Genomic DNA, 23753 nt, shown 5'->3' with positions numbered 1-23753 from the left:
CAAGAATGAAGCATGCAAATAAATTGCAGAGCTAATCTGAGGTCACCATTAATCTTGATCACTTTAGATAAGCTATTACCAGCAGGAGAGTGGGGTGGGGGGAGAAAACCTTTTGAAGTGATAAACACCCATTTTTTCATGGTTTGTGTGTATAAAAACATCCTCACTGCATTTTCCACTTTAATTATGCATCCGATGAAGTGAGCTGTAGCTCACGAAAGCTTATGCTCAAATAAATTGGTTAGTCTCTAAGGTGCCACAAGTCCTCCTTTTCTTTTTGCGAATACAGACTAACACGGCTGCTACTCTGAAACCAACCATTAATCTTGCCACTAAACAATGAACTGGTGATATATCAGCAGCAGTAAAGAAAGGCAGGAGAAGGCTGAACTATGTCTAACATAACAGCCTCATCAGTCAATTAAGGCCAGATCTACACTACAGACCTGTACCGATATAACTACATCGCTCAGGGGCATGAAAAATCCACACTCCTGAGCAATGTAGTTATATCAACCTAGCCCCCTGTGTAGACAGTGCTATGTCAACGGGAGCTTCTCCCATCAACACAGCTACCGCCTCTCAGGGAGGTGGATTCACTACAAGGGCAGGAGAAGCTTGTCTGTCAGTGTAGTAGCATCTTCACTAAAGCGCTATGGTGGCGCAGCTGCACCAATGCAGAGTTGTACGTGAAGACAAACCCTTAAAACTCTTCCAATGGCATCAGCAGAGGCAATATAGAAAAGTAAGAGGAAAAGTGATGAGCAAAGCAGGACACCGCCAATTATACTAGGATGGTCTTCCAGCTGGTTTCATGAGGTGTTTTTTATTTTGCTATGTCAAATGCAATGATGTTTTGTTACAAAAGTTGAAAACCATCTAGTGAAAGAATAAAAATCTTGGAAAGAAATCATTAGGAAAACTTTGCATAACCTTCCCAAAGTTCCAATTTAACTGATCATGGAACAGCAGCATCTACTTGGCTAATAGTTGGCATAACAACAGTGAACTAAAATATTATTGCAAACACATGGCGCAATCCTGCAAGGTGCTGAGCATCCTCAATTCCTCCTTGCTTCCAAGGGATTTGAGAGCACTTGGCATCTCACAAGAGACGCTCAGCACTTCACAAAACTAAACCCACAAACTATAATAAAGCCTTACAGACTACCCATTTGTCTACTAGGTCACATTAGCTCATTTCAGGTTTCCCTACTCCCAAAGGGACAAATATTAAGCATTGCAAAAATACATTACGAGGATTCACTGATATCTGAAATGTTGATGTGCATAACACGTTGCCAAAGTCAATCTAGTTTCCTCTGTATTATTAGAACTGTTGTATTATGGTATTTAAACAAGTATTACCTTCAATTTCTGAAGTGCCTCTGAACTTGTAAAAGTCCTAAGATGAGCTTCAATACGATCAAAGTCCTTTAAAAATTCTTGGTTTCGCAACACAGCATTTTTTTGCCGTTCACGTATTTCTTTTAAGTATTTTTTTAGTTTTATGAAGTTTACTTTCGCCCTATGGGGGGGGGAAAAACAAGACTTTTTATGATGTACAGTGAAATCAGATGTAACAATTTGACAGTTTATTTATGGGAGAGAGATTTTTTAAAAAAATGCTAGTACAGTATTCAGTATTACTCTTTTTCTCCTAAAAGCCTAAGTATAGATCTGAGCAATTTATTCAGGGCTACATTATAAATGGCAAGATGCTACACCTAAGTAACTTAGATTTAAATTTTATTTTAAAATAGCATTCAAAAGGACACAAAAATAAGTGGACAAACAAACTTTCCCAAAAAATCCACTATATTTTCAGACTTCATACATTATATTTCTAATTCCAACCAATTTATATTAGTTCACATTAAAAATTAGTTGGGTTTGTAAGGAACGGTGTTTGTTGAATGATTGTCATATAGACAGGAACGTTAAGTCTTCCAAACTGCCAGTGTTTTCAGAGAAATTCCAACTCATCTAAAGTAATATCAGATAAAAAAAGAGAAACAGACAGACAGTCAGTGGAAATGAATAACTCAGTATATTGATTTCCCCAGCCTTTTCACACGTTTATTTTCCAGTAGATGAGCCCTATTCAGACAAAATGCACACAACATCATGGGAAAGCTATCTGCTCTCTCTGGAGAGAAGGATGGATTTCTTAGTGCCAGACAGACTTTTTAAAAACAAGAAGTCCTAGGCTGACTGTCCATAAGCCATGGGAGATCCCATCCCTGTATTAGTGAATCAGGGTACATACTGAACATATTCTGTACTCATCCATCATCGTTCTCATGAGCTTGGCGATATAATAGACAGTCATGCTGGGTTTCTTTCCCAGAACTTTCTATTTCTATTCCTCAAACTTATTTTAAGAAATTCAATAATATTTTCAGAACATTCCTTTGGGGTACAGGTAAGAAACCTAGACTGACTCTGAACAAATTATAGCTCCCCCTATCTCTGGGAGAATTTTGTTTTCCCAACTTGGAAAACTAGATCTCCTTTTTGTTAAGCCAGACATCTTTGTGGCTGTTAGATATGACCACACAACCCCCACCTTGGGTTCAGAATGAATGAGTATATACAATCTCCCAGTTAACATTACTGTGGGATCAAATTATTATAGATTTGATGGCTCCAGAGCTCCCACAATCACGGCTGCGAGGCTAGCTTGGTCAAACCTGACTAGAAAATTCTGCTTCCATCCCTAGCCTTAAAAATCAGTGGCAAAACCTTCATGTGGAGGGACTGGATGGACAAAACCCAGAATTGTTATTATTTTGGAAGAAACGTCTTAGATTTATTCAGCCAGCAGTAACCTTTTACTATTTTTGGCCCAAAAATCTCTGCCAAAGATTGATAATTTGAGTTGCTTAGAATAGAGATTTGGATACACAACTATCTCTGTCCACTGAATACACTATTATCTAATGTTTAAAAAGCAACTAGAGACCCGAGTCTACAGCTTATTCACCAAAAGAAATTTTTTTGAATATACTGGTCCTCACATAGGTTAATGGTAATGGGCCTCATAAATGCTGACCACTGTTGGAAATGTAACTCCCTTGGATTCTATATTAGCACATATATTTTGGGAGTGTCCCGTATCAAGAATTTCTAGTCTGAGGTCAGTTTAAGAACCAATTTCATATTTGATGCTAAATTAGAGTCCTCCCCCTTAAGTTTCATTCTTGGAAATATTCCTGATACCTGAAGTTTACCTGGTAACAAGGCAGCCTGGTTCCAATGTGCAGCTTTTGTTTCTAAAAAATTATTCCTGCAAAAATGGAAAAGTCTATCCCCACAAATATTAATGCAGGGCTCAGTGAGATCACTGACCTCGCAGCTAACAAATGACTATCATTCTGCAGCAAAAGAAAGCCCAAAAAATTCAAAGCAATTTGAGCTGGTTTTTAAGAGGTCTATGATTAAAGTAGACCCTAAAGATAGATATGTTGCTTCCCCTCCCTTTATCCAAACCCTATTTATTTACTTTGTGTATTCTGATGAGTCTGGTATTTTGGTATATGTGTTGTATCAGGAAAAACTGATTAAAATTATATATATTTTATAAAGGACAGTTATGCTTGGGTAGACTCTTATGACTTCAACTTTGGGAAGGCAAAGTGAGGGTCGAATTAGCATTACATGTTTGCCCGACAAGGAAGTACCCCACTGGAACAAAACCACCAGGGATGCTCGTGGAGCGTCAGTGGGCCAGCAACTGCAGAAGGCAATTTTAGCCAAATAGAACGGTGTTTTTTAAGAGATCAAAACTGTATATCTGTAATATTATTTATTTCAGAATGCACAGTGATGGTTTATTCTTCCTTCTTGGTGATTCAATTTCACTGTATATACAGAGCATTTCTACAGCATCAATCCCTCATACAGTATCTTTTAGAACTGATTGATACATTTTACCATTCAAAACTCTTTTACTTACACATGAATTTTTTCTCTACCTTAATTATTTTATTACTAGAGAAAGCTGCATGAAAACTGGAGGATATTTTCTATATTTTTCACTTGCCACATACTAGACAGTTTTTCAGGTTGTAATTTGTAAAGTTAGTCTTAGAGGATGTATCTTTTGAATCAGAGGAATATATATGTTATTAGATCTCTCATGAAGTTTTCCAAAGATACAATTCTACATGCATGTGTTTTCAGAAGAGATTGAGAGATTGAAGAAGAAAGATTCTTCATTTGTATTATATGAAGCATCACAGCAAGGACTGTCTTTCTATATGTTTGTACAGAGCCTACCCACCACTGTGGGGTCCTAATTCTGACCAGAGCTTCTTGGCAAATACCATAATACAAATCATAAATAACACTTGCCAGCAGTCTCAATTTGGCTAGAAGAGAGGCAGGTTTTTGCCTCCTGTCCAGGCTCCCCTTTCCTACCCATGACTGCTGGAAGTAGGGAAAAGAAAAGTTTTGTGAATACCACAAGGCTGTTTTTCCCCGCAGCTGTCACTGATGCTTTGACTCCTCCACTCCCAGCTCTGTGCTTTTCTTATCACAGCCATGCTCATTCCCACTTGTGACTATGCAAGTTGTAGAAGAGGCAGTCATCTCTGTTTCATCAAAATAAAATTCTATCCTCACCATTAATATATCTCCTGGGTGGCTGTGGTATTTTGGTTTTTTTTTATTTTGGTTATTGAAAAGTCAAGTACAAGAAGCTATCAGCAGAGACTGGCACCACCTTGTCCAAAGTCCCAGTCGAAGCAGCATGGCTCAGTCCAGGACCTGGGCAGCAATGGCTTAAATCCCATCAACAAGAAAAAAAAAAGGCAGAATCAACGAACGTAATAGAACTGAGTCAAAAAGCCTTTGGCCCCCAGTGCTTCCATCTCTGGTTACCTCCCTTGTACTCAAGAAGGTTATAAATCTCTCAGTCTGATAGAGTTGCTACTCCCTTGAAGTCTCAAGCTATTCTACCCTTTCCCTTCCTCTTCCTCCCTCTTAATACTTGGGCTTGCCCTCATTAGCTAAAGCAGTTGAGAGTATGTCTCTCCATAACTGACATTTCTCACAACTGAGCAGGGGCAGGGCTGGTCTTGCAGTCTGTTTTGTGGGGGATTTATAGACCCCATCATACCAGCACACACCTTTTATTTTCTAGTAGTGGCAGTATACACTGTGGAAAGAATATTCTCCTGTTGATGTCCATGGGTTAATTTATATTTACTTTAATGGGATTCATTCACACGCATCATGGAAAGAATTTGAATTCTGGAAAGCTGAACATTGGGTCTATTTGCTCAGGGATAGTTTCTATTTGTTTTTATGGGACACGTAAAATATCATCCTTTTTTTAAGTTATCATAAAAGACTACACTTTATGGCAAGGGTGGTAAACTTCCATGACAATTGTCTGAATCTTCCTCATATGAATTAGATCACCAAGGTTTTGCAGAAAGAAAGTCTAACAAAGTCATACACAAAGTTTCAGTAATAATACAGAGTAAGGAGAATATGGTCACATTTCATTAGACACTCAAGACATTTTTCATCAACTGTTTCTGCTACTGTAACAAACAGACATTTAATAAGCTCCTATATTATATTGAACATGTGAATATTAAATTCTTTTTTAAACTGACAAACTTTACAATGCTATTTCAAAAGCATTTAGTGATCTCTACATTGTCCTAATGAAAATAAAATAATGCATAAGTAGTATTTTAATAGACTTACATGTATGTATCAGATTTGCTGTACTCAAACAGTTTTCTTTCCAATTCCAGCCTCTTTGTTTCACTAACAAAAAAGAAAGGAAATACAGAATGATCAAGCCATTGTTCAAATGTACAACTTAAGCTGCCAAAGAGTAAAGAAAACACAGTATAAATTCTTTGGGGACAGGGACCAGCATTTTTATTACATGTTTATACAGTGCTTAATACAGTGGCCCATGATGCAGCTGGACCTTAAATTGTCAGCAAATCAGCTTTCCCTTGAGAATAAAGAGTGAATACTGGGCAAAGCTCTCCATGCACATTAACAGTTAAATAGATAAGCTTCTTTGTTTCTAGCTCACAGCAGTGGAAAATTTACTCACATTACATTTTATTTCTTCATAAGAAACAAATCAACTAATCATAGGACACTGTTGGGCCTACCAGCTACATTACCCTCCTGAAGTCAGAGCCCTACAGGAGGGCTTCCAAAACTGGTGACCGGACAAATACATTAAGCAAATAAACTTTAACAGTAATAGATTTGTAAAGTTTTAACTAGTAAGTCAATGCAGTTACATTTTTGCTGGTGGATGAAAAGGTTTCTCCAGATATGTGCATGGAATGGTTATAATTGAACAAAAGCACACAGTTAAAGTAGTTGTTGGAGAAGGTGAACACCAATCCACCTGACAATGCTGTAAATATGCTATTTTTGAAACAACTATATATAATTTAAGAATCCAAAAATACTTCAGAAAATTCAAACACATTAAAATTTATAATCTCCAATATGCCCCTTCAAAAATATTCAAACCAGAACAAGCTATTCTACCCTATGTTATTAGATCAGAACAGAACGGAATTAGCAAATTACAAAGGTATCACTAAAAGGAAAAGTCTTTGGCAGTCTTAAATATGATGTCACTGATGTAACAAAATAAGTGTGATTATAAAGAACCACTGGTGAGAGCAGAAGCCTGCAGAACTGCAGAAAGTGGCTGACAAACATGACATGAAGGCCTTCTATGAAGAATTCTGAGCTGCATGCAGCCCAAAATCCAGTGGTACAGCCCCAGTCCTCACAACAGATGGTAACCGGCTGCTCACAGACAAAGGTGCTGTTCTCTCTCATTGGGCAGAGCACTTTGATAGTGGACTGATAGTTCAGGAGACTATGTCCGATGAAGCCATTGACTCACTCCCACAGGATCCTGTCCTGCAGGAGCGGTCCAGGAACCCTTCTTTAGATGAGATTACTAAGGCCATCAAGCAACTATCCACAGGCAAGTCTGCAGGCCCTGATAGCATTCCACCCAAAGTGTACAAATGTAGACATGCCCTCATGCTCAGGAAATTCACCAGCCTTTTCAAGACTATCTGGGGACAGGGTACCATGCCCCAGGAGTGCAAGGATGCTTGTATAGTCCAGCTATACAAAAGGAAGGGAAGCATATCTATCTGTGACCACCATTGCAGAATCTCACTGCTGTCTATAGCAGGGAAAATCCTTGCATGGGTTGTGCTCAACGGGCTTACCTCTCACCCAGTGGACTCGGTGTATCCAGAGTCACAGTGCAGTTTTCATGCTGGCCATGGCACCATGGACAAGTTGTTTGCAGCCCAACAAATACTAGAGAAGGCCAGAACAAGGATCCATACATAGTGTTTGTTGACCTGACCAAGGCCTTTGATACAGTGAATCATGGGGGAACTCCTTCATAAATGCGGCTGCCCGAAGAGGATTGTTGTCATCCTCTCATTTCACGATGGCATGATGGCCAGGGTAATGGAGTGTGGTCATTCATCAGAAGCCTTCCCTGCTACCAGTGGCACCAAACCAGGATGCGTAATGGCTCCAGTCTTCTTTGCCACTGTCTTTTCAGCCATGCTCTTGTTCGCAATCCAGGACTTCGACAGAGGTGTTCACTTCTGGTTTAGATTGGATGGGGATCTATTCAGTCTACATTGACACAAGGGCCGCACTAAAGTAATTGAACAGCTACTTAAAGAGCTCTTGTTTGTTGATGACTGTGCCCTCATTGCACACACACTCAAGGACATTTAGCTTATTGTGCACCCCTTTGCCTATGCCTCAAAATGCTTCAGCTTCACAATTAGCCTGAAAAACACAGAGGTCCTGTACCAGCCAGCGCCAGACCACCAGCATCACAAGCACCATGATCCCATCATCACAACTGACAACACACCCCTCAACTCAGTCAGGCAATTCTGCTCCCTGGGTAGCGTACTTTCCAGCAACCATGCTGGATGATAAGATCACTCAGTGCCTGGCAGAGGCCAGGTTGGCATTTGGGAGGTTCACCCACAGGAACTAGGGGGAACGTGGAGCCTACCTCAGAACCAAAATAAAAATCTACCATGCTGTTCTACTCATCTCACTCTTCTGTGAAACATGGATGCTCTACCAACATCACATCAAAGCTGGAGAGCTTCCATCCCCACTGTCAAAGATCCATATGCAACAGCAAGTGGCAGGACAGGATCCACAATACTGAAGTCCTTGAGAGATGCTAAATCCATTGCACTAAAAGCATGGTCATCAGGACTCAACTTCGGAAACATGGTCCACATGGAGGTTTCCCATATACTGAAAGTGGTGCTCTACACAAATAAGTGTGATTCAAATACAGAACACAGCAATGCCTCTGTGCAACAACTGGGCTTCAAGGAAAATAAACAAATACTTTGAATGATATGAAAGAAACTCTGTCGCTGGTTTATGGACGACCTTAATCAAGAAAAAATAGCATAAGGGGAAAAAAAGAAAAAAAAAAAAAAAAAGAGGCCGAAGGGTGAAGATGACGACCTGGTCACACAGCTAACTTGTGATTGGCGGGAGTGGAGTTCATTCCAGGAGCAACCTCGCCACCAGAAGCAAGATTCCCCCAGATCAGGATACACCAACTCAAAGCAGCTCCTGACCCTGCCATACTAGATGCAAAACCTGCAGATATATCTCCACTGCTACAATGATCAATATCTCCCACAACACACCTTTCAATATCCATGGTTTCTACCTACGCCTATCATAACACATGGTGTACATCATCCAGTGCAAACGCCTCAGTAACATCTACGTGGGTGAAACCAGACAATCACTATGCTTCCAAATGAACTCTCACAGAAAAATGATAAAAGATAAACACACCATGTCACCCATGGGTGAACACTTTTCACAAAGCAATCACTCCATATCTGATCTATCAGGCCACCATCCTCAAAGAAAATCTGCACAGCACCTTCAAAAGACAAGCCTGGGAGCTTAAAGTCAACATTTTGCTAGATACTTAGCTCCGGTCTACACTACAGAATTACTTCGGTATAACTACGTTGCTCAGGAGTGTGAATAATCCACACTCCTAAGCAATGTAGTTATACCAACTTAAGCACTAGTGTAGACAGAGCTATGTCAGCGGAAGAGCTTTTCCAGCCAGCATAGCTACCACCTCTGGCAGGGGTGGATTAAATAAGCCGATGGGAGAAGCTCCCTCCCATTGACTTAAAGCGTCTTCATTAAAGCACTACGGCTGTACCGATGCAGTAGTTCAAGTGTAGGCCTGCCCTAAAAATCATGGTGTCAAAGACACAGGATTTATCGCTCATTACAATCTGTAACCCACTAACCCTCCTTTGCCGTAGAACTGCAGGGGTGTTAGCTGCCCACTTCACCTGGAAAGGTCTCTTGTGACATGAATTCACTCCTTATGCTTAACAATTTGTTCCACCTTGTATTTTGCTGTAACACCCTGAGTACCTTTCCCAGACCTGAAAAAAAGAGCTCTGTGTAATCTCAAAAGCTTGTCTCTTTCACCAACAGAAGTTGGCCCAATAAAACGTATTACCTCACCCACCTGGTCTCTCGAATATCCTGGGACCAACTTGGCTACAACTACACTGCATGAGTAAAAAGTCTAATATAGTAGATGTAGAGGTTTGCAGTGGATTTATATTACTAATCCTGCATCTAACAAAGAAAGTACTCCAAATTATCTTATGCAACCTCAAAATCTTTTCTGGCTTTGAATATCAAGTCTACAAATTGTTGCAAATAATTGCACTCCTGATTTCTGCTGTCGTGTTCAAGATTGACAAGTTCAGCCTTGGGCTGTCTCAATATATCAAAGATGTTTGCTGTACAAGCTTGGTGATTAGCAAAAGTTCTCAGGTTTCCACACTGATCTTAGGAAACCAAGAAGATTGGAGTCCATATTAACGTAAACTTAGCCTTGTCCTTCTGGGTCTTCTTGTACACCAAGCATCGGAGACAGCTGCAGGAACAAGGAACCACAAGTAAACCACAGGAACAAGGCATCCATCTTACAAGTTTGCCTCCACCAATGTCTGAAGATGACTGGTCTTAAGGTTTGATCCACATATGTACTTAGGTTCCCTAAACCCCAGACTTAGGTCCCTAAGTCTCAGGTTTTGGCACCTAAGTCCCAGTCTTCACCGAGATCCACAAAATTCTTACTGAGCCCTGTAGGCACCTAAATTCACTCAGCACCTAAGTTTCTGCCTCTGAGCATGCACACTGCTGCCTCGTTCTAGGAGTGGGGATGCCTATCTCCAGCCTAAACCCCAGAGCAAATCACAAAGCAGGAAAAGATAGGTGAATAACAGTGTTCAACTAAGCAAGACACATGCAGGGCCCAATTCAGTAGGCATGCTTAGAGGCTGCTTAGCGGATCAGGTCCCATTCACAATCCAGGGGAAGAGTAGCCCATGCTATAGCATTTAGTCCAGTAGTCAGAGCACTCATCTGGGATATGGAAGATCCAGGTTTGACTCCCAACTTCTCAACCAGAAGGAGAAGAAGGAAGATCACTGTGCAAACCCTACGTCTCAGGTGCACTTTCTAACGACTGAGCTATGGGATGAGTGTGAACACGACTCTGTAGTCGGTTGTTAGGGTATCCACCTGGGAGGTGTAAAACCCCAAGTCTAGTCCCTCTCCTCCAATCACTCTTTCATTATTCAACTACAGTACAACAGCTTCAAGAGAAGAGATGGACAGAGCCCCACACCCAAGTATCTCATAGCTTGGTGGTTAGAACACTCACCACCAAAGGGAGCAACCCCTGTTCAAATCCTTTCCCCCCCCTCCGGCAGAGAGGGGGGGAAATTGAACCTAGGTCTCTCACATCCCAGGCAAATGTTCTAACCACAAGGCTAAAAGCTATACAGTGCGAATATCCTCCTCCAGCTGCTGTGTGTGAACACACTGGGGCAGACCAATGGCCCATCTGGCCCAATATCCTGTCTTTTGACAGTGACCAGTGCCAGATGCTTCAGAGGGAAGGAACAGAACAGGGAAATTATTAAATAATCCATCCCCTTTCATCCAATCCCAGTTTTTGGCAGTCAGAGATTATGGGACACTTCGAGCACAGGGTTGCATCCCTGAGCACCTTGGCTAATAGCCATTGATGGACTCATCCTCCATGAATTTACCTAATTCTTTTTTTAACCCAGTTATACTTTTGGCCTTCACAACATCCCCTGGCAACAAAAAGGTGCTAGGTCCTGCCCATCAAGAAGACCCATTGAAATCAAATGAACCATTGTGGAACATCAAAGGGCAAAGTCTTTAGTTGCATTCATCCTCCACCCATGAAGAGGAGAGGTGTGCATGAAGTCATCCCATTGGCTTGAACTCTGGGAGGAAGAGAATAAAAATCCTAACAAGAAGAAACTGTATTTCTATACTGCTTGGACTTTGGGAGGGCAAGATTTCTAAGCATAAGCAAGGGATTCCCCAGGTGTTTAGCCCAGGTTAGCCCTAAAGGGCATATAGAGCTTGACTGTGCATTGTATGAACATGCTGTCATGCTGTCTGCAGTGCCTCAATAGCCAGAGTACCAACCTCAGGACAGACTGTTAAGAAGCCAGGCACAAGTCCCAAACTGGTTATGAATTCTATACTTAGATTTCATCAACTAATCACCAAGTGTAAACTCCTGAGGCACTATACCAGCCTTAGCAAGGAGTTACAGACAGTCTCTTTAGGCACTCCAATCTACCTTCCCACCCAGATAAGCCTGCTTTTGTGATCCCTTACACTAAAAATCACAATATTCAGGTTACTCCCAGTCACTTATCCCAGGTCAATTGCACCTCAGATCCCACATCAAAAACAACACTTGTGGCCAATACTACAGACGCTCCCCAACTAACGCAAAAGTTCCGGAATGCCTTGCGTAACTCAAATTTTGCATAAGTCAGAAACGTATCTCCGACCATTATGCAAAAAAACCCACACCACTCCTATTTCTAGCTTACAGAACTTTTTCCGTAAGTGCAGATTTTAAGTCGGGTTTGCGTAACCCAGGGAGTGTCTGTATAATAAACTTTCTCAAGATTTATTAAGAAAGAAAAAGAAATAGGACAGTTATTTACAAGGTTAAAGCAGGTAAACATACACCAACAAATGAGTTACAGTCTAAGGTTCCAAAAGTTGGTAGAAGCTGCTGTAACATACAAGCTCTATATGCCCTTTAGAGCTAACCCGGGCTAAACACCTGGGGAATCCCTTGCTTATGCTTAGAAATCTTGCCCTCCCAAAGTCCAAGCAGTATAGAAATACAGTTTCTTCTTGTTAGGAATTTTTATTCTCTTCCTCCCAGAGTTCAAGCCAATGGGATGACTTCATGCACACCTCTCCTCTTCATGGGTGGAGGATGAATGCAATTAAAGTCTTTGCCCTTTGATGTTCCACAATGGTTCATTTGATTTCAATGGGTCTTCTTGATGGACAGGACCTAGCACCTACTGTAGGAACCCAGCATTTTACATTAATTAATGCCTCTTTCCTGTTTGATGACTTACACAACTACAGAGGGTTGCAATGCAAACACTTACTACCACCTTATAACAAGGGGCACTGACGTTATAAATGAGATTAACACATGCAACATCATACAAGTGATTCATTAAGTCTAAACACCAAATGCAAACACCTATATTAACAATACTAACACACAGGTGAGCCAGACTGGTTTCCAGCTAGGCATTTCTCAGCGTTCAGTTGAGACCTAGGGCCTTGTGTGATGCTGGCAGGCCAGATGCCAGCACAGGCCAGGTACCAGCACATGCCACGTACTTCCTTTTGTTTGTTTTAAACCTGCAGCCTATTAATTTCCTTGGGTGACCCCTGATTCTTGTGTTATGTGAAGGGGTAATTAATGCTTTCTTATTCACTTTCTCCACACCATATATGATTTTACAGACCTCTATCTTATCCCCCTCCCCCTTAGTCCTCATTCTTCTAAAATGAGCAGTCCCCATCTTTTTAATCTCTCCTCCGATTGAAGCTGTTCCATACCCCTAATAATTTTTGCTGCCCTCTTCTGTACTTTTTCCAATTCTAACATATCTGTTTGAGACAGGACAACTAGAACTGCATGCAATATTCAAGGTGTGGCCAGCCAGTGGATTTCTGTAGGGGCATTATGATATTTTCTGTCTTATCTCTCCCCTTCCTAACAGTTGCTAACACTGTTAGTTTTTTTGACTGCCACAGCACATTGATTGGCTCCTGATTCAGTCACGAACATCTGATCCCAGCCTGATGGTTTAAGCTACAATACCATTTCCCACTCTCTGATACAACAGATAAAATGTCAACAGGAAATATATTGCTTAGTTTGGTTTTTGAGGATGTTCATTTTCCTTGGTCCCACTTGGGCTCCCCACCATCCCTATAACTGGCTTGTATGTCAGGTGTTTTGATTTAACAAGGGTTTTACTGAAAGTGGGATCTTCTTGGAGTTCTATCAAACAAAAATGCTTAAAGTGTTAGGGATCAGACAGTCAATGTCTGGAGTATCATCATCTGGGAAATTCTAAATGGTTAGTGTGAAGGCCTAGAGTAGCCTGAAATGTAACTTTGCCTAATAAACTATGTGCAAAGCGGATTCCCTTCATATCAGTTGGAGATGGTCGCTTTAGCCCTTGCCTAGTTTGTTTGTTTTTTTTAAATGCAGATGGTATCAAACAAAATACTTACTATGTCTTTTTCTAAGCCACGCCACACTGTGGATACCTTTATTTTCACGTAAAAAACCAAGTCAGTCAGCCTGAGGCTTCCCTTTGGCTCGCACAGTTTTGCAGTATGTAACACTGGCTCTTCACAATAATGTAAAACATTTTGTTTAATAGGCAAGACTAGCTAGCACTCCTGAGCATTCTACCAGTGAGTCTAAGGGAATCATTTTCAAGCCACACAGAATCTTCAGGTTCTAGAGAGGAAGAATGATCAAGTGGTTAGGGTGCAAATCTGAGACTTAGGAGACCCAGACTCAACTCCCTGTTCTGCCACAAACTTCCTGTGTGATCTTGGACAAATCACTTAAGGCTTGTCTAGACAAACACTTAGTTCACGGCAAGCTAGGGGGTAAATCTACCCCACCCTAGCTTGCCACACAGTAAGTGTCCATGTGGATGCTGCTGTCACACACTAAAAAGTTCCCAGATGCACTTTGACATACCCCATTTTGAAATGGGAGCAAATCAAAGAACACTAGGGAGCTTTTAGCATGCAGCAACAGGGTCCACATGGACAGTGTGTGTGGCAGGCTAGTATGAGGTAGATTTACACCCCCGCTTGCTGCAAAAAAGTTTGCAAATAGACAAGGCCTTAAGCTCTCTGCCTCAAGTCCCCATCCATAGAACAGGGATAACAGTACTTCCCCTATCTCATACAGTGTTGCAAGGACAAGTACCTAGAAAATTGTGAGGTGCTCACATACAACAGTAATGAGTGCCACAGACATATAACAGATCAATTTGTTTTACAATTGCCTATTCTGCCATCCTGATATAGACTAATCAGTGTTTCACAACCAAAGTAGCATCCAAGCTTACTAGTGTAGGGCTGCTTGGGGGAGCCAGTTCAGGGAGCATTAAAGTGGATGACACAAGGTTGCACTGAGCTCCAGCTGAAAAACTAATATTTCCTGATGCCTTAAATTTGCAATCTCCTCATACTCCTCTAAAATAAGGCACAAAAACCTTATATAAGGCAAGAGATTGATTAAATTTCAAGATGAAACGTATGGTTTCTTCAGAACTATGAAAGTTAACACTCTCAGAGAGAGCAGCTGAGACTTGAGAGAGGCAATGAATTGCTGGGACAGTGTGACTGTTTTACTTCTCAATTCCAGGAAAGTTGTTATTGTCAAAATCTCCTTTAGCAAACTGTTCTTCTGCCTGCATGGGTGAACTGTGACAGCTATATCAAAGCCTGTTCTCCAAAATTGTGTATGCATGGTGCATGCAAATATCTGTTAAAATGTAAAGATAATTAGTAGGTCTATAGTTTTGAAATCTTGTTGTAGAGGACAATTAAATATTTTCCCATATGCTTAGTACAGCACTTAGCTATACAAGTTATTTACTTGATTTTCACACCTCTTATATAAGAAGATTCCGATTCTCACCAACAGTCACGCACAATTATTTAAGTATTGAGTAATCACAACATGCTCAGATCTGTACGTAATACAGAAGACAGTCCATCCTCCAATGAGCTCACTGTCTTAGATACCAAGGGCTTGAATCTCCACTGCCTTGCACCTAGTGTAGCAATTAACGCCTGTGCCCAGTGGCTTACACAAATGGTAACATTTTATATCAAGTTATCACAGGTTGACATTACTATACAAGGTGCACGGCCTAGGAGAATGAAGACCATACAATACAGTCCAAAATGTAATCTCATACATTCAACAATAACGTACACTCTCGTACACCTGGGAAGGAGGGGAGAAGGGGGAGGAATCTTCATGCAATTGGTGGATTTTTATTGTATGTACAAGCCTTAGTGGCTTATTCTTGAAATGTCTCACAAAAAGAGTGAGATTTGAGGACGGATTTAAAGGAGGAGAAGGGAAGTCACTTGGAACTCCTTTCTTCTTCAGCAAAAATAAGATGGGAGGGGAAAAATATAACCAAGTAGTAGATCCCTTTTATGCGCATATCTTCTTAATATTGTCCCAATATTATGTTTGAACATAACCAATCACTTAAGGGAAGAATGTAGGCCACTACAGGATGATGCAAAGCTCTCAGGAGATTTAGTGCAATATTAGCATTCCTTGAACTTATAGATACAGGGTAAAATTTTCAAAAGGGCCTTAGGTTCTTAAATTACTGGGGTGCTTTTGAAATTTTTAGCCTTAATCTAGTGAGAAAAATCCTCACATTCTACACATTTTTTTAAAGTGCCACTTAATCACTACAAAATGTTGAAATGGCCAGCGTTCACATTGGACCTACAATAAAGGTAACATTACAGAAGCCTTTGCAGCACTGGTATTAATATAATTGACAATACTAGTGCAAACACAATAGTAAACAAACATGCGAATTTAATTTCCTTTAGAAATGGGGAGAAAGGGAGGGAAGGAGTATGTTCCAACTGGAGAAGGCCCACTGGATATTACTCTTTTTAGACATCTTGTTAAAACAAAACTAGATAGAGCTGTTCAGACATATCCTGAGTCTGGCCAAGATATACTTGGCTCAGGACTTGGAGTGGAGACAGAAGTGACATTATGCCACCTCTCTGTTCCTGATTCTGGGGAGGGGGTCACTTAAAGTTGCTTTAAATTACAGCAGCTGGTGACAGCATCTTAAGGCTGGGTGGTTTCAATGGCACAGGATCACCAGCACAACATTTTCCAGCCATATTCTCTGTAACAGGCATGGGGGTCAGAGAGAGAATGTAAGAAGCAGATGGCATAGAGCCAGCTCTCCCAGATTTATGCCACCTGGCGTTTCCCCTATGCAAGAGGAATCACCACCTGGCTTTAAGCCAGCTTTCCATCCCTCTTTTCCCCTCCAGAGTGATGCTAAGAGGAAGGCACTAGGCCAAGTACTCAGTCCATGGCTTTTAATCTTTATATCAATATTGTACTAGAAACAATAGATGTGAAAAATGTAAAGTTGTTAACAGTATTTTTCTAAGGCCATGATATGCTAGCTACAAGTAAATACTGTCACTTAGTTTTTGCATTACCACCAAGATCTTGGACAGGTGGATTTTTTAAATCCAGAAACACTTTCTAATTGAAGCAACTTATTATATCCAGTCTCACTATCCTGCTTTCATGAACATCTACACTGCGCTTAAAAATATACTCAATTGGACAGCCTTAAAAGGTTCTTCTACACTAGGAGTCAGATTTTTAAAGGCTCCCCATCCAAGCTTTGTAACCTGGTGCATGGGGTCGCAGCACCACTCAGGTTTGGCCCAGCCATTCCTCTGTCATGACGGATGGGCAGCTGGGCCAAACTTGAGTGAGGTATTTAGGCTCCTAAAGATGCAGATAGGTACTTTTGACAATCCCAGTAGAAACCTATCTGCATTTTTAGGCACTTGAATGCCTTTAAAAATCTGGCCCTAGTTCCTTTGGAAATACAGTTAGGCCCAGCCTCCCTCCACACTGGGTCAGAATGAGGGTTGAAGTGCTGGGGCAGACGGTGCATATATTTAATCGTGGGTGTGACCTTCCCCTGGTATTATCTGGATTGGTAATCTGCTAGGTCACTCCAATCCTTGACTCTGGGAGCCAGCCTTACCTGGCTCTGCTTTGAGAACCCCCACTCCTGGGCTGTTCTTGCACAGCCTCTGGCATGTAAGCTGCTCCTTGGATTGTACAAATGAATGACACTAGCCAATATCTCTGGTCCCAGACACAACCCTAGAAACCTCCGTCTTGCAGTGTCAAGTTATGCCCACTGGATGCTGCAAATTTATATGAGTTTGTCAATTTAACAAAGAAATTGATATGTACCAGGTTTGTTATCCCAAGGGAAGTCTCTGACACTCTTCAAACCAAACACACGGCTTCAGGTAGAATAAACAAACAGATTTATTAAGTGATTATAAGTCAAAGCATAACAAGTCTGATTTGGTCAAATGAAATAAAAGCAAAACACATTCTAAGCTAATCTTAACGCTTTCAATGTCCTTACAAACTTAGATGCTTCTCACCACAGGCTGGCTGGTTGCCCTTCAGCCAGGCGCTCCCCTTTGATCAGCGCATCAGTCACTTAGTGGTGATGTCTGTAGATGGAGGTGGGAGAGAAAGGAAGAGCATGGCAAACGTCTCTCCCTTTTATTAAGTTCTTTCTTTCCTCTGGGCTTTGCCCCTCCTTCAGAGTCAGGTGAGCATTACCTCATCACAGTCCCAAACTGACCAAAGGAAGGGGGGTGACTCACTCGAGAGTCCAACAGATCCTTTGTTCCCGTGAGGCTGGGCTGGGTTTATCCCATACATGAGGTGTGAACTGCCCCTCTGCTCTTAGAGAGCTTTTTCCTGGGCTTATTTTAAGCCATGAAGATACATTTTCAGCCTCATAACTATATACATGAAATTACAACCTATAACATTACTGTAACAACAACTACTATAACATCACTATAACAACAATGAGCGTTCTGAAAACACCCAACATGACAAACTTTGCAGTAGATATCACACAATCATTTGACAAGGATGAACATGGGGGTGCTGGGTGTTCCCCTGAGGTACAGAGCATCACAGTGGGTCATAAAAAAGACAAAAATGCAGTTGGTGGATTGCCTTACTAAAAAGGTCGGGAACAACAGCAGCAATACAAACTTCCCAACAGTGCTCCATCAGTGTGACTCTGTGCCCCCAAGGGACCTTTTTTGTTCAGCCTCCATGATCTCTTTTTTCAAACTGCCCAAACCACTTGGTAATTAGTATCAATTGTAGTGGTGTTTTCTGCAATGCAGACACTTGTCCAGTAGGTAACTGAGACTACCAATTCATTTCACACAGCTTGAGGTATTACTAAAGGCCAAACTTTTTAAAAGTGACTAGTTATTTGGGGTGCCTCAACCAGAAATACCTTGAAGAATCCTGATTTTCAGCACTTTCTGAAAATCATGCCCTTTAAAGTGTGTTATGCTGTGACCCAAAAACCGAGGGCATATAAAATCACTAGTCTTTTTTTAATTTAGGCTGTAATTATAATAACTTCTGTTAGAGAAGCGTGCATATATATGGCCCTTTAAACATGTGTGTGTCCTCAAACTGTTGGTTTCCATTTTTGTTTGTTTAAAAGTAGTGTACCATTTTGAAAATAGGGCCAAGTCAAAGTGCCATCTGTGTCACTTGAAAAGCTCAGAATATCAGCAACAGATCAGCAGCTGTTATAGATGTTATTCACAATACCAGCCTACACATCACAAAAGTGGTGTGTTAAAGAAGCTAAATAATTAACTTAAGAAGTTTAACAATCTGTATACGTACTTCACACTCGACTGCAAAATATAACTGCCTGACATAAAATAATAAAACAAAAGGAAGTGGCAGAAGTATCATCCTTTGAGGCATTTAAAGCGACTTAGGCCAAAATGTAGTTCTGTTTAAAAAACAAAGTTTTAAACACTCCTAATAATAGAAGTGGTTTAATGGCTTTTTTCCCCCCGCCAAATTTTTCAAATGAGGACATTTTAATTTAGATGCATTTAGATGCTCTCCTGCTGCGTGTGCAACAAACATGGTGCCACTGTGCCAGAGTTTACCAAATGCAGGAACATTACTTAGTGCAGTACTAAGTACTTAGTGCATTACTTAGAACATTACTTAGTCCACCCTCCTAAACTCTCAGTCCCAATTCTGCATCCTCCACAAATAACCAGTTCTTAGTTACAAAAAGACATAACTTCACGACAGTATTAAGATAACATTAAGTGGCTTTACAGCAGTGGCTTGGTTATGATCAATTTAGTCTCTGTGTGGTTTATTTCCTTTCCCTAGACTTCTTATTTATTTGGGCCAGCTTTGGGGTGGGGGTGGGGGAGTGTAGGAGAAGGGAAGTCCGATGGATAGGAGGAGCTAGAGGTCTACAACAGTGTGTGGGGCAGACTGACAAATAGAGGCTGGAAGTGAGGAAGCAAACAGGGTGTGCTGGGAGGGACAGTCAGAGAGGGAAGCTGGGCAGGGGGGGTCAGACAGAAGAGCAAAGATGTGCAATTGATAGGGACAGAGGAACAGACAGACAAGGAACCTGGGAAAGGACAGACAGACAAGGGGAGCCCAGGAAAGCAGGACAGGCAGAGAAGGGGCTTGGGGAAGGACAGACAGACAGACAAGGGGGGGGGGGCGCCCAGGAAAGCAGGACAGGCAGAGAGGGGCCCGGGGAAGGACAGACAGATAAGGGGGAGAGCAGGAAAGCAGGACGGGCAGAGAGGGGCCTAGGGCAGGATAGGGGGGAGGATAACTCAGTGGTTTGAGCATTGGCCTGCTAAACCCAGGGTTGTGAGTTCAATCCTTGAGGGGGCCATTTAGGGATATGGGGCAAAAATTGGGGAGTGGTCCTGCTTTGAGCAGGGGGTTGGACTAGATGACCTCCTGAGGTCCCTTCCAACCCTGAGATTCTATGATCTATGACAGACAGAAAAGGGGGGCAGGAAAGCAGGACGGGCAGAGAAAGGGGCCCGGGGAAGGACGGACAGACAAGGGGCGGGCAGGAAAGCAGAACGGGCAGAGAAAGGGGCCCGGGGAAGGATGGACAGACAAGGGGGGGCAGGAAAGCAGGAGGGGCAGAGAAAGGGGCCCGGGGAAGGACGGACAGATGGGGGGGGGGCAGGAAAGCAGGAAGGGCAGAGAGGGACCCGGGGAAGGACAGACAGACAAGGGGGGGGGCAGGAAAGCAGGACGGGCAGAGAGGGGCCCGGGGAAGGACAGACAGACAAGGGGGGGGCAGGAAAGCAGGACAGGCAGAGAGGGACCCGGGGAAGGACAGACAGACAAGGGGGGACAGGAAAGCAGGACGGGCAGAGGGGCCCGGGGAAGGACAGACAGACAAGGGGGGGGACAGGAAAGCAGGACGGGCAAAGGGGCCCCGGGAAGGACAGACAGACAAGGGGCGGGGGGCAGGAAAGCAGGACGGGCAAAGGGGCCCGGGGAAGGACAGACAGACAAGGGGCGGGGGGCAGGAAAGCAGGACGGGCAAAGGGGCCCGGGGAAGGACAGACAGACAAGGGGGGGACAGGAAAGCAGGACGGGCAGAGGAGACGGCGAGACCGCGGACAGACGGAGAAAGACGGACAGACCCGACTGGGATGCCAGGGGGCAGACAGGAAAGTGAACACGGGACCGGTGGCCAAGGGGACTTCGGGGCACAGACGGGCCCCAGCGCCGGGCGGGCAGACGGGCTCGGCTCCCCCGGGGGCCCGGAGCAGGCGGGGCCGACCCCGGCTCCTCACCTGTCCCGGAGCCGCAGCTGGAGGCTGCCCAGGATCGCGCAGTAGCCGCCGGGCTGAGGGCGCCGGGATCCCCCCGCGGCGCCAGGCCCGGGCGCCCCACACATGCCGCCCTGTTTACACCGGTGTCCTAAGCGACAGCTCCCAGCATGCAGCGCGGCCGAGCGGACCCCGGAAGAGCTGGGCAGGCAGAGGAGCCTCGCTCTCAGTCCCGAGGGCGGCCCAGGCCCCGCCCCCCGTTGGCGGCAGCCTGGGAGGGGGCGGGGTCTCGTTCTCTCTTCCTCCCCCCCACCCAGTGGACCGCACGGCGGGCTGTGCAGCGCAGGCCCCGCCCCTCGCTTGTCCATAAGCCCCGCCCCCTGCGCCCCTTGGTGCTGGCCCCGGGGTGAGGGGGGACAGGTCCCCCAGAAAGGCCATGGACAGGCCTTGAGATGGGGCCCTTAGTCACCTGGCCCCTGGGAGCTGGCCAGTGCCCTCCCTGGCCTCTGGCTTCTCACAGCCGCCCCCAGGGGCCAGAAGAGGAGAAGGCGATGACCCTCAACTATGCCCCCCACCCCAGCTTTGTTGCCCCTCACTGTGTCCTTATGGCTCTTCCCAAAGGGCCCCGCTTGTTTTGTGGCATGAATCTGTGCCATAGGATTGGGCCCCAGAATCTCAGTTTCCCTCTAAAAAAAAATATATACGGTTTTAACCCTCTTGCTGAGGGGGGGGAATAAGTTTGAAAACGTGACCGGAGTATGACCGAGGTAGTAACGTTTGCCTGAGTCTGCAGACAGCTTGGTAGCAGAGCGCCAAGGAGGTGGCTTGCCCCAGTCACCCCAGTCCATGCCCTGTGGACTGTGATTCTTTGCTCACAGTTTTTGGCTTGTTTTTTGCATGATGCCATATAAGCCAGGCATTTTGCTGCAGCTGTTCATTCAATGTTTTGCCTCTAGCTCCTGCCTGCAGCTGCCTCTTGCTCCCCACAACTGTGAATCGATTGGATTGGATTACAATGCATGTGGCCTGTACCGTTCCATGAAACATACTGAACTTCCCTTACATTCCAGAGACACTGTTTATCATGTCCCCATGCCACAAAACAGGGTTATGTGTTTTCCTTTAACCTTTCCCATTTTTTCCTTATTTTTTGTACTTGTTTGCTGTTTAATAAATTGTATTTGCTTTGAACTGTATGAAATGATCAGTGAGTCAGGGAAGCATCTAGTGCAGAGAGAGCACCCCAGAGTGGGACACCCTAGCCCCTGCCCTAAGTGACCACGACAAGACTGAGGGTCGAGCCCCCCAGGAATCCTGGGCCCATCCTTGTTGGGGTTATGAGGATTCTGCCACACAGGAGAGTGGAAGGGGAATCCTCGAAGGCAGGCAGGCCTCTGGGTAAAGGAAGTGGGAGTAAGGACTCAGATCCTTTCGCTAGCCCATTTCAATAGGGTAGTATATAAGCTAGGAAAGTTCCTCACAATAGCGGCACGATTCCTCCTCTTACATTGGCATTGCTGGCAGAACAGAGGTGGTGGTCAACAGCTCACTAATAGAGCTGACCAGGAGAGGCCTAGTCCTGCTACTCACCTGAGTAATCTTTAAATACAGCAGTAATTCTGCTGAAGTCATGGGGCCTACTCCTGGGAGTAGAGGTCTGAAAGATCCAGCTTCAAATCAGCTATTAGAGGAGAGGTTTCAGAGTAGCAGCCTTGTTAGTCTGTATCCGCAAAAAGAAAAGGAGGACTTGTGGCACCTTAGAGACTAACACATTTATTTGAGCATAAGCTTTCGTGAGCTACAGCTCACTTCATCGGATGCATGCAGTGGAAAATACAGTAGGGGGATTTTATATACACAGAGAACATGAAACAATGGGTGTTACCATGCACACTGTAACGAGCGATCAGGTAAGGTGAGTTATTACCATCAGGAGAGAAAAAAAACCTTTTGTAGTGATAATCAAGGTGGGCCATTTCCAGTAGTTGACAAGAATGTGTGAGGAACGGTAGGGGGGAAAACTAAACTCGGGGAAATAGTTTTACTTTGTGTAATGACACATCCACTCCCAGTCTTTATTCAAGCCTAATTTAATGGTATCCAGTTTGCAAATTAATTCCAATTCAACAGTCTTTCGTTGGAGTCTGTTTTTGAAGTTTTTTTATTGAAGAATTGCGACTTTTAGGTCTGTAAGCGAGTGACCAGCGAGATTGAAGCGTTCTCTGACTGGTTTTTGAATGTTATAATTCTTGACGTCTGATTTGTGTCCATTTATTCTTTTACATAGAGACTGTCCGGTTTGGCCAATGTACATGGCAGAGGGACATTGCTGGCACATGATGGCATATATCACATTGGTAGATGTGCAGTGAACAAGCCTCTGATAGTGTGATTAGAGGGGATTCTCCCTTACAGTTAAGGATCTGTACTGGGACTCAAAAGAACTGGGTTCAGTATTCCTGGCTTCTTGTGTACCCATGGGCAAGTTTCTTTTTCTTTTTGTGACTCATTTTCCCCATTTGTAAAATGTGGAAAATACAGTCCCAAGATGTTGTGAGAATAATTTCATAAGTAGTTGGGGGGTGCTCAAATACTATGGTAAAAAAAAAAAGGTCAGCCTCTAAACCAGTGGTACTCAAACCTTTAACAGAAGAAATGCTACACTGAGAGGAGGTGCAGACAGCTCCAAAAGGTTTAAATGTATTTAGAACAGAAAAGTGATCAGTACACATTGATAATAAAATGATTAATGGCATTAGTCACAATCACCCTCCATTAGAATAACTGTCCTAAAGCTAACACACTAA

At 43.3% G+C, this 23753-nt stretch overlaps 1 protein-coding gene across 3 annotated transcripts in view; it reads right to left on the bottom strand.

Annotated features, from left to right (window-relative positions):
* The window catches only part of KIZ (kizuna centrosomal protein), a 99764-nt gene extending 78608 nt beyond the window's left edge, over window positions 1–21156 (bottom strand). For all 3 annotated transcript variants that reach the window (XM_084623835.1, XM_084623837.1, XM_084623836.1), the window contains exons 1-3: window positions 20971–21156; window positions 5722–5784; window positions 1369–1528 (exon numbers count right to left, since the gene is read on the bottom strand). In XM_084623835.1, coding sequence (XP_084479961.1) covers window positions 1369–1528; window positions 5722–5784; window positions 20971–21074 — 327 coding nt within the window. In that variant the 5' untranslated portion in view covers window positions 21075–21156. The remainder of the gene's footprint in view (window positions 1–1368; window positions 1529–5721; window positions 5785–20970) is intronic.
* Window positions 21157–23753: the final 2597 nt, after the last annotated feature.

This window comes from Lepidochelys olivacea (genome assembly GCF_965140295.1).
Source record: "Lepidochelys olivacea isolate rLepOli2 genome assembly, chromosome: 3".
NCBI lineage: Eukaryota > Metazoa > Chordata > Testudines > Cheloniidae > Lepidochelys > Lepidochelys olivacea.
This window is presented reverse-complemented; position numbering and strand designations above follow the sequence as displayed.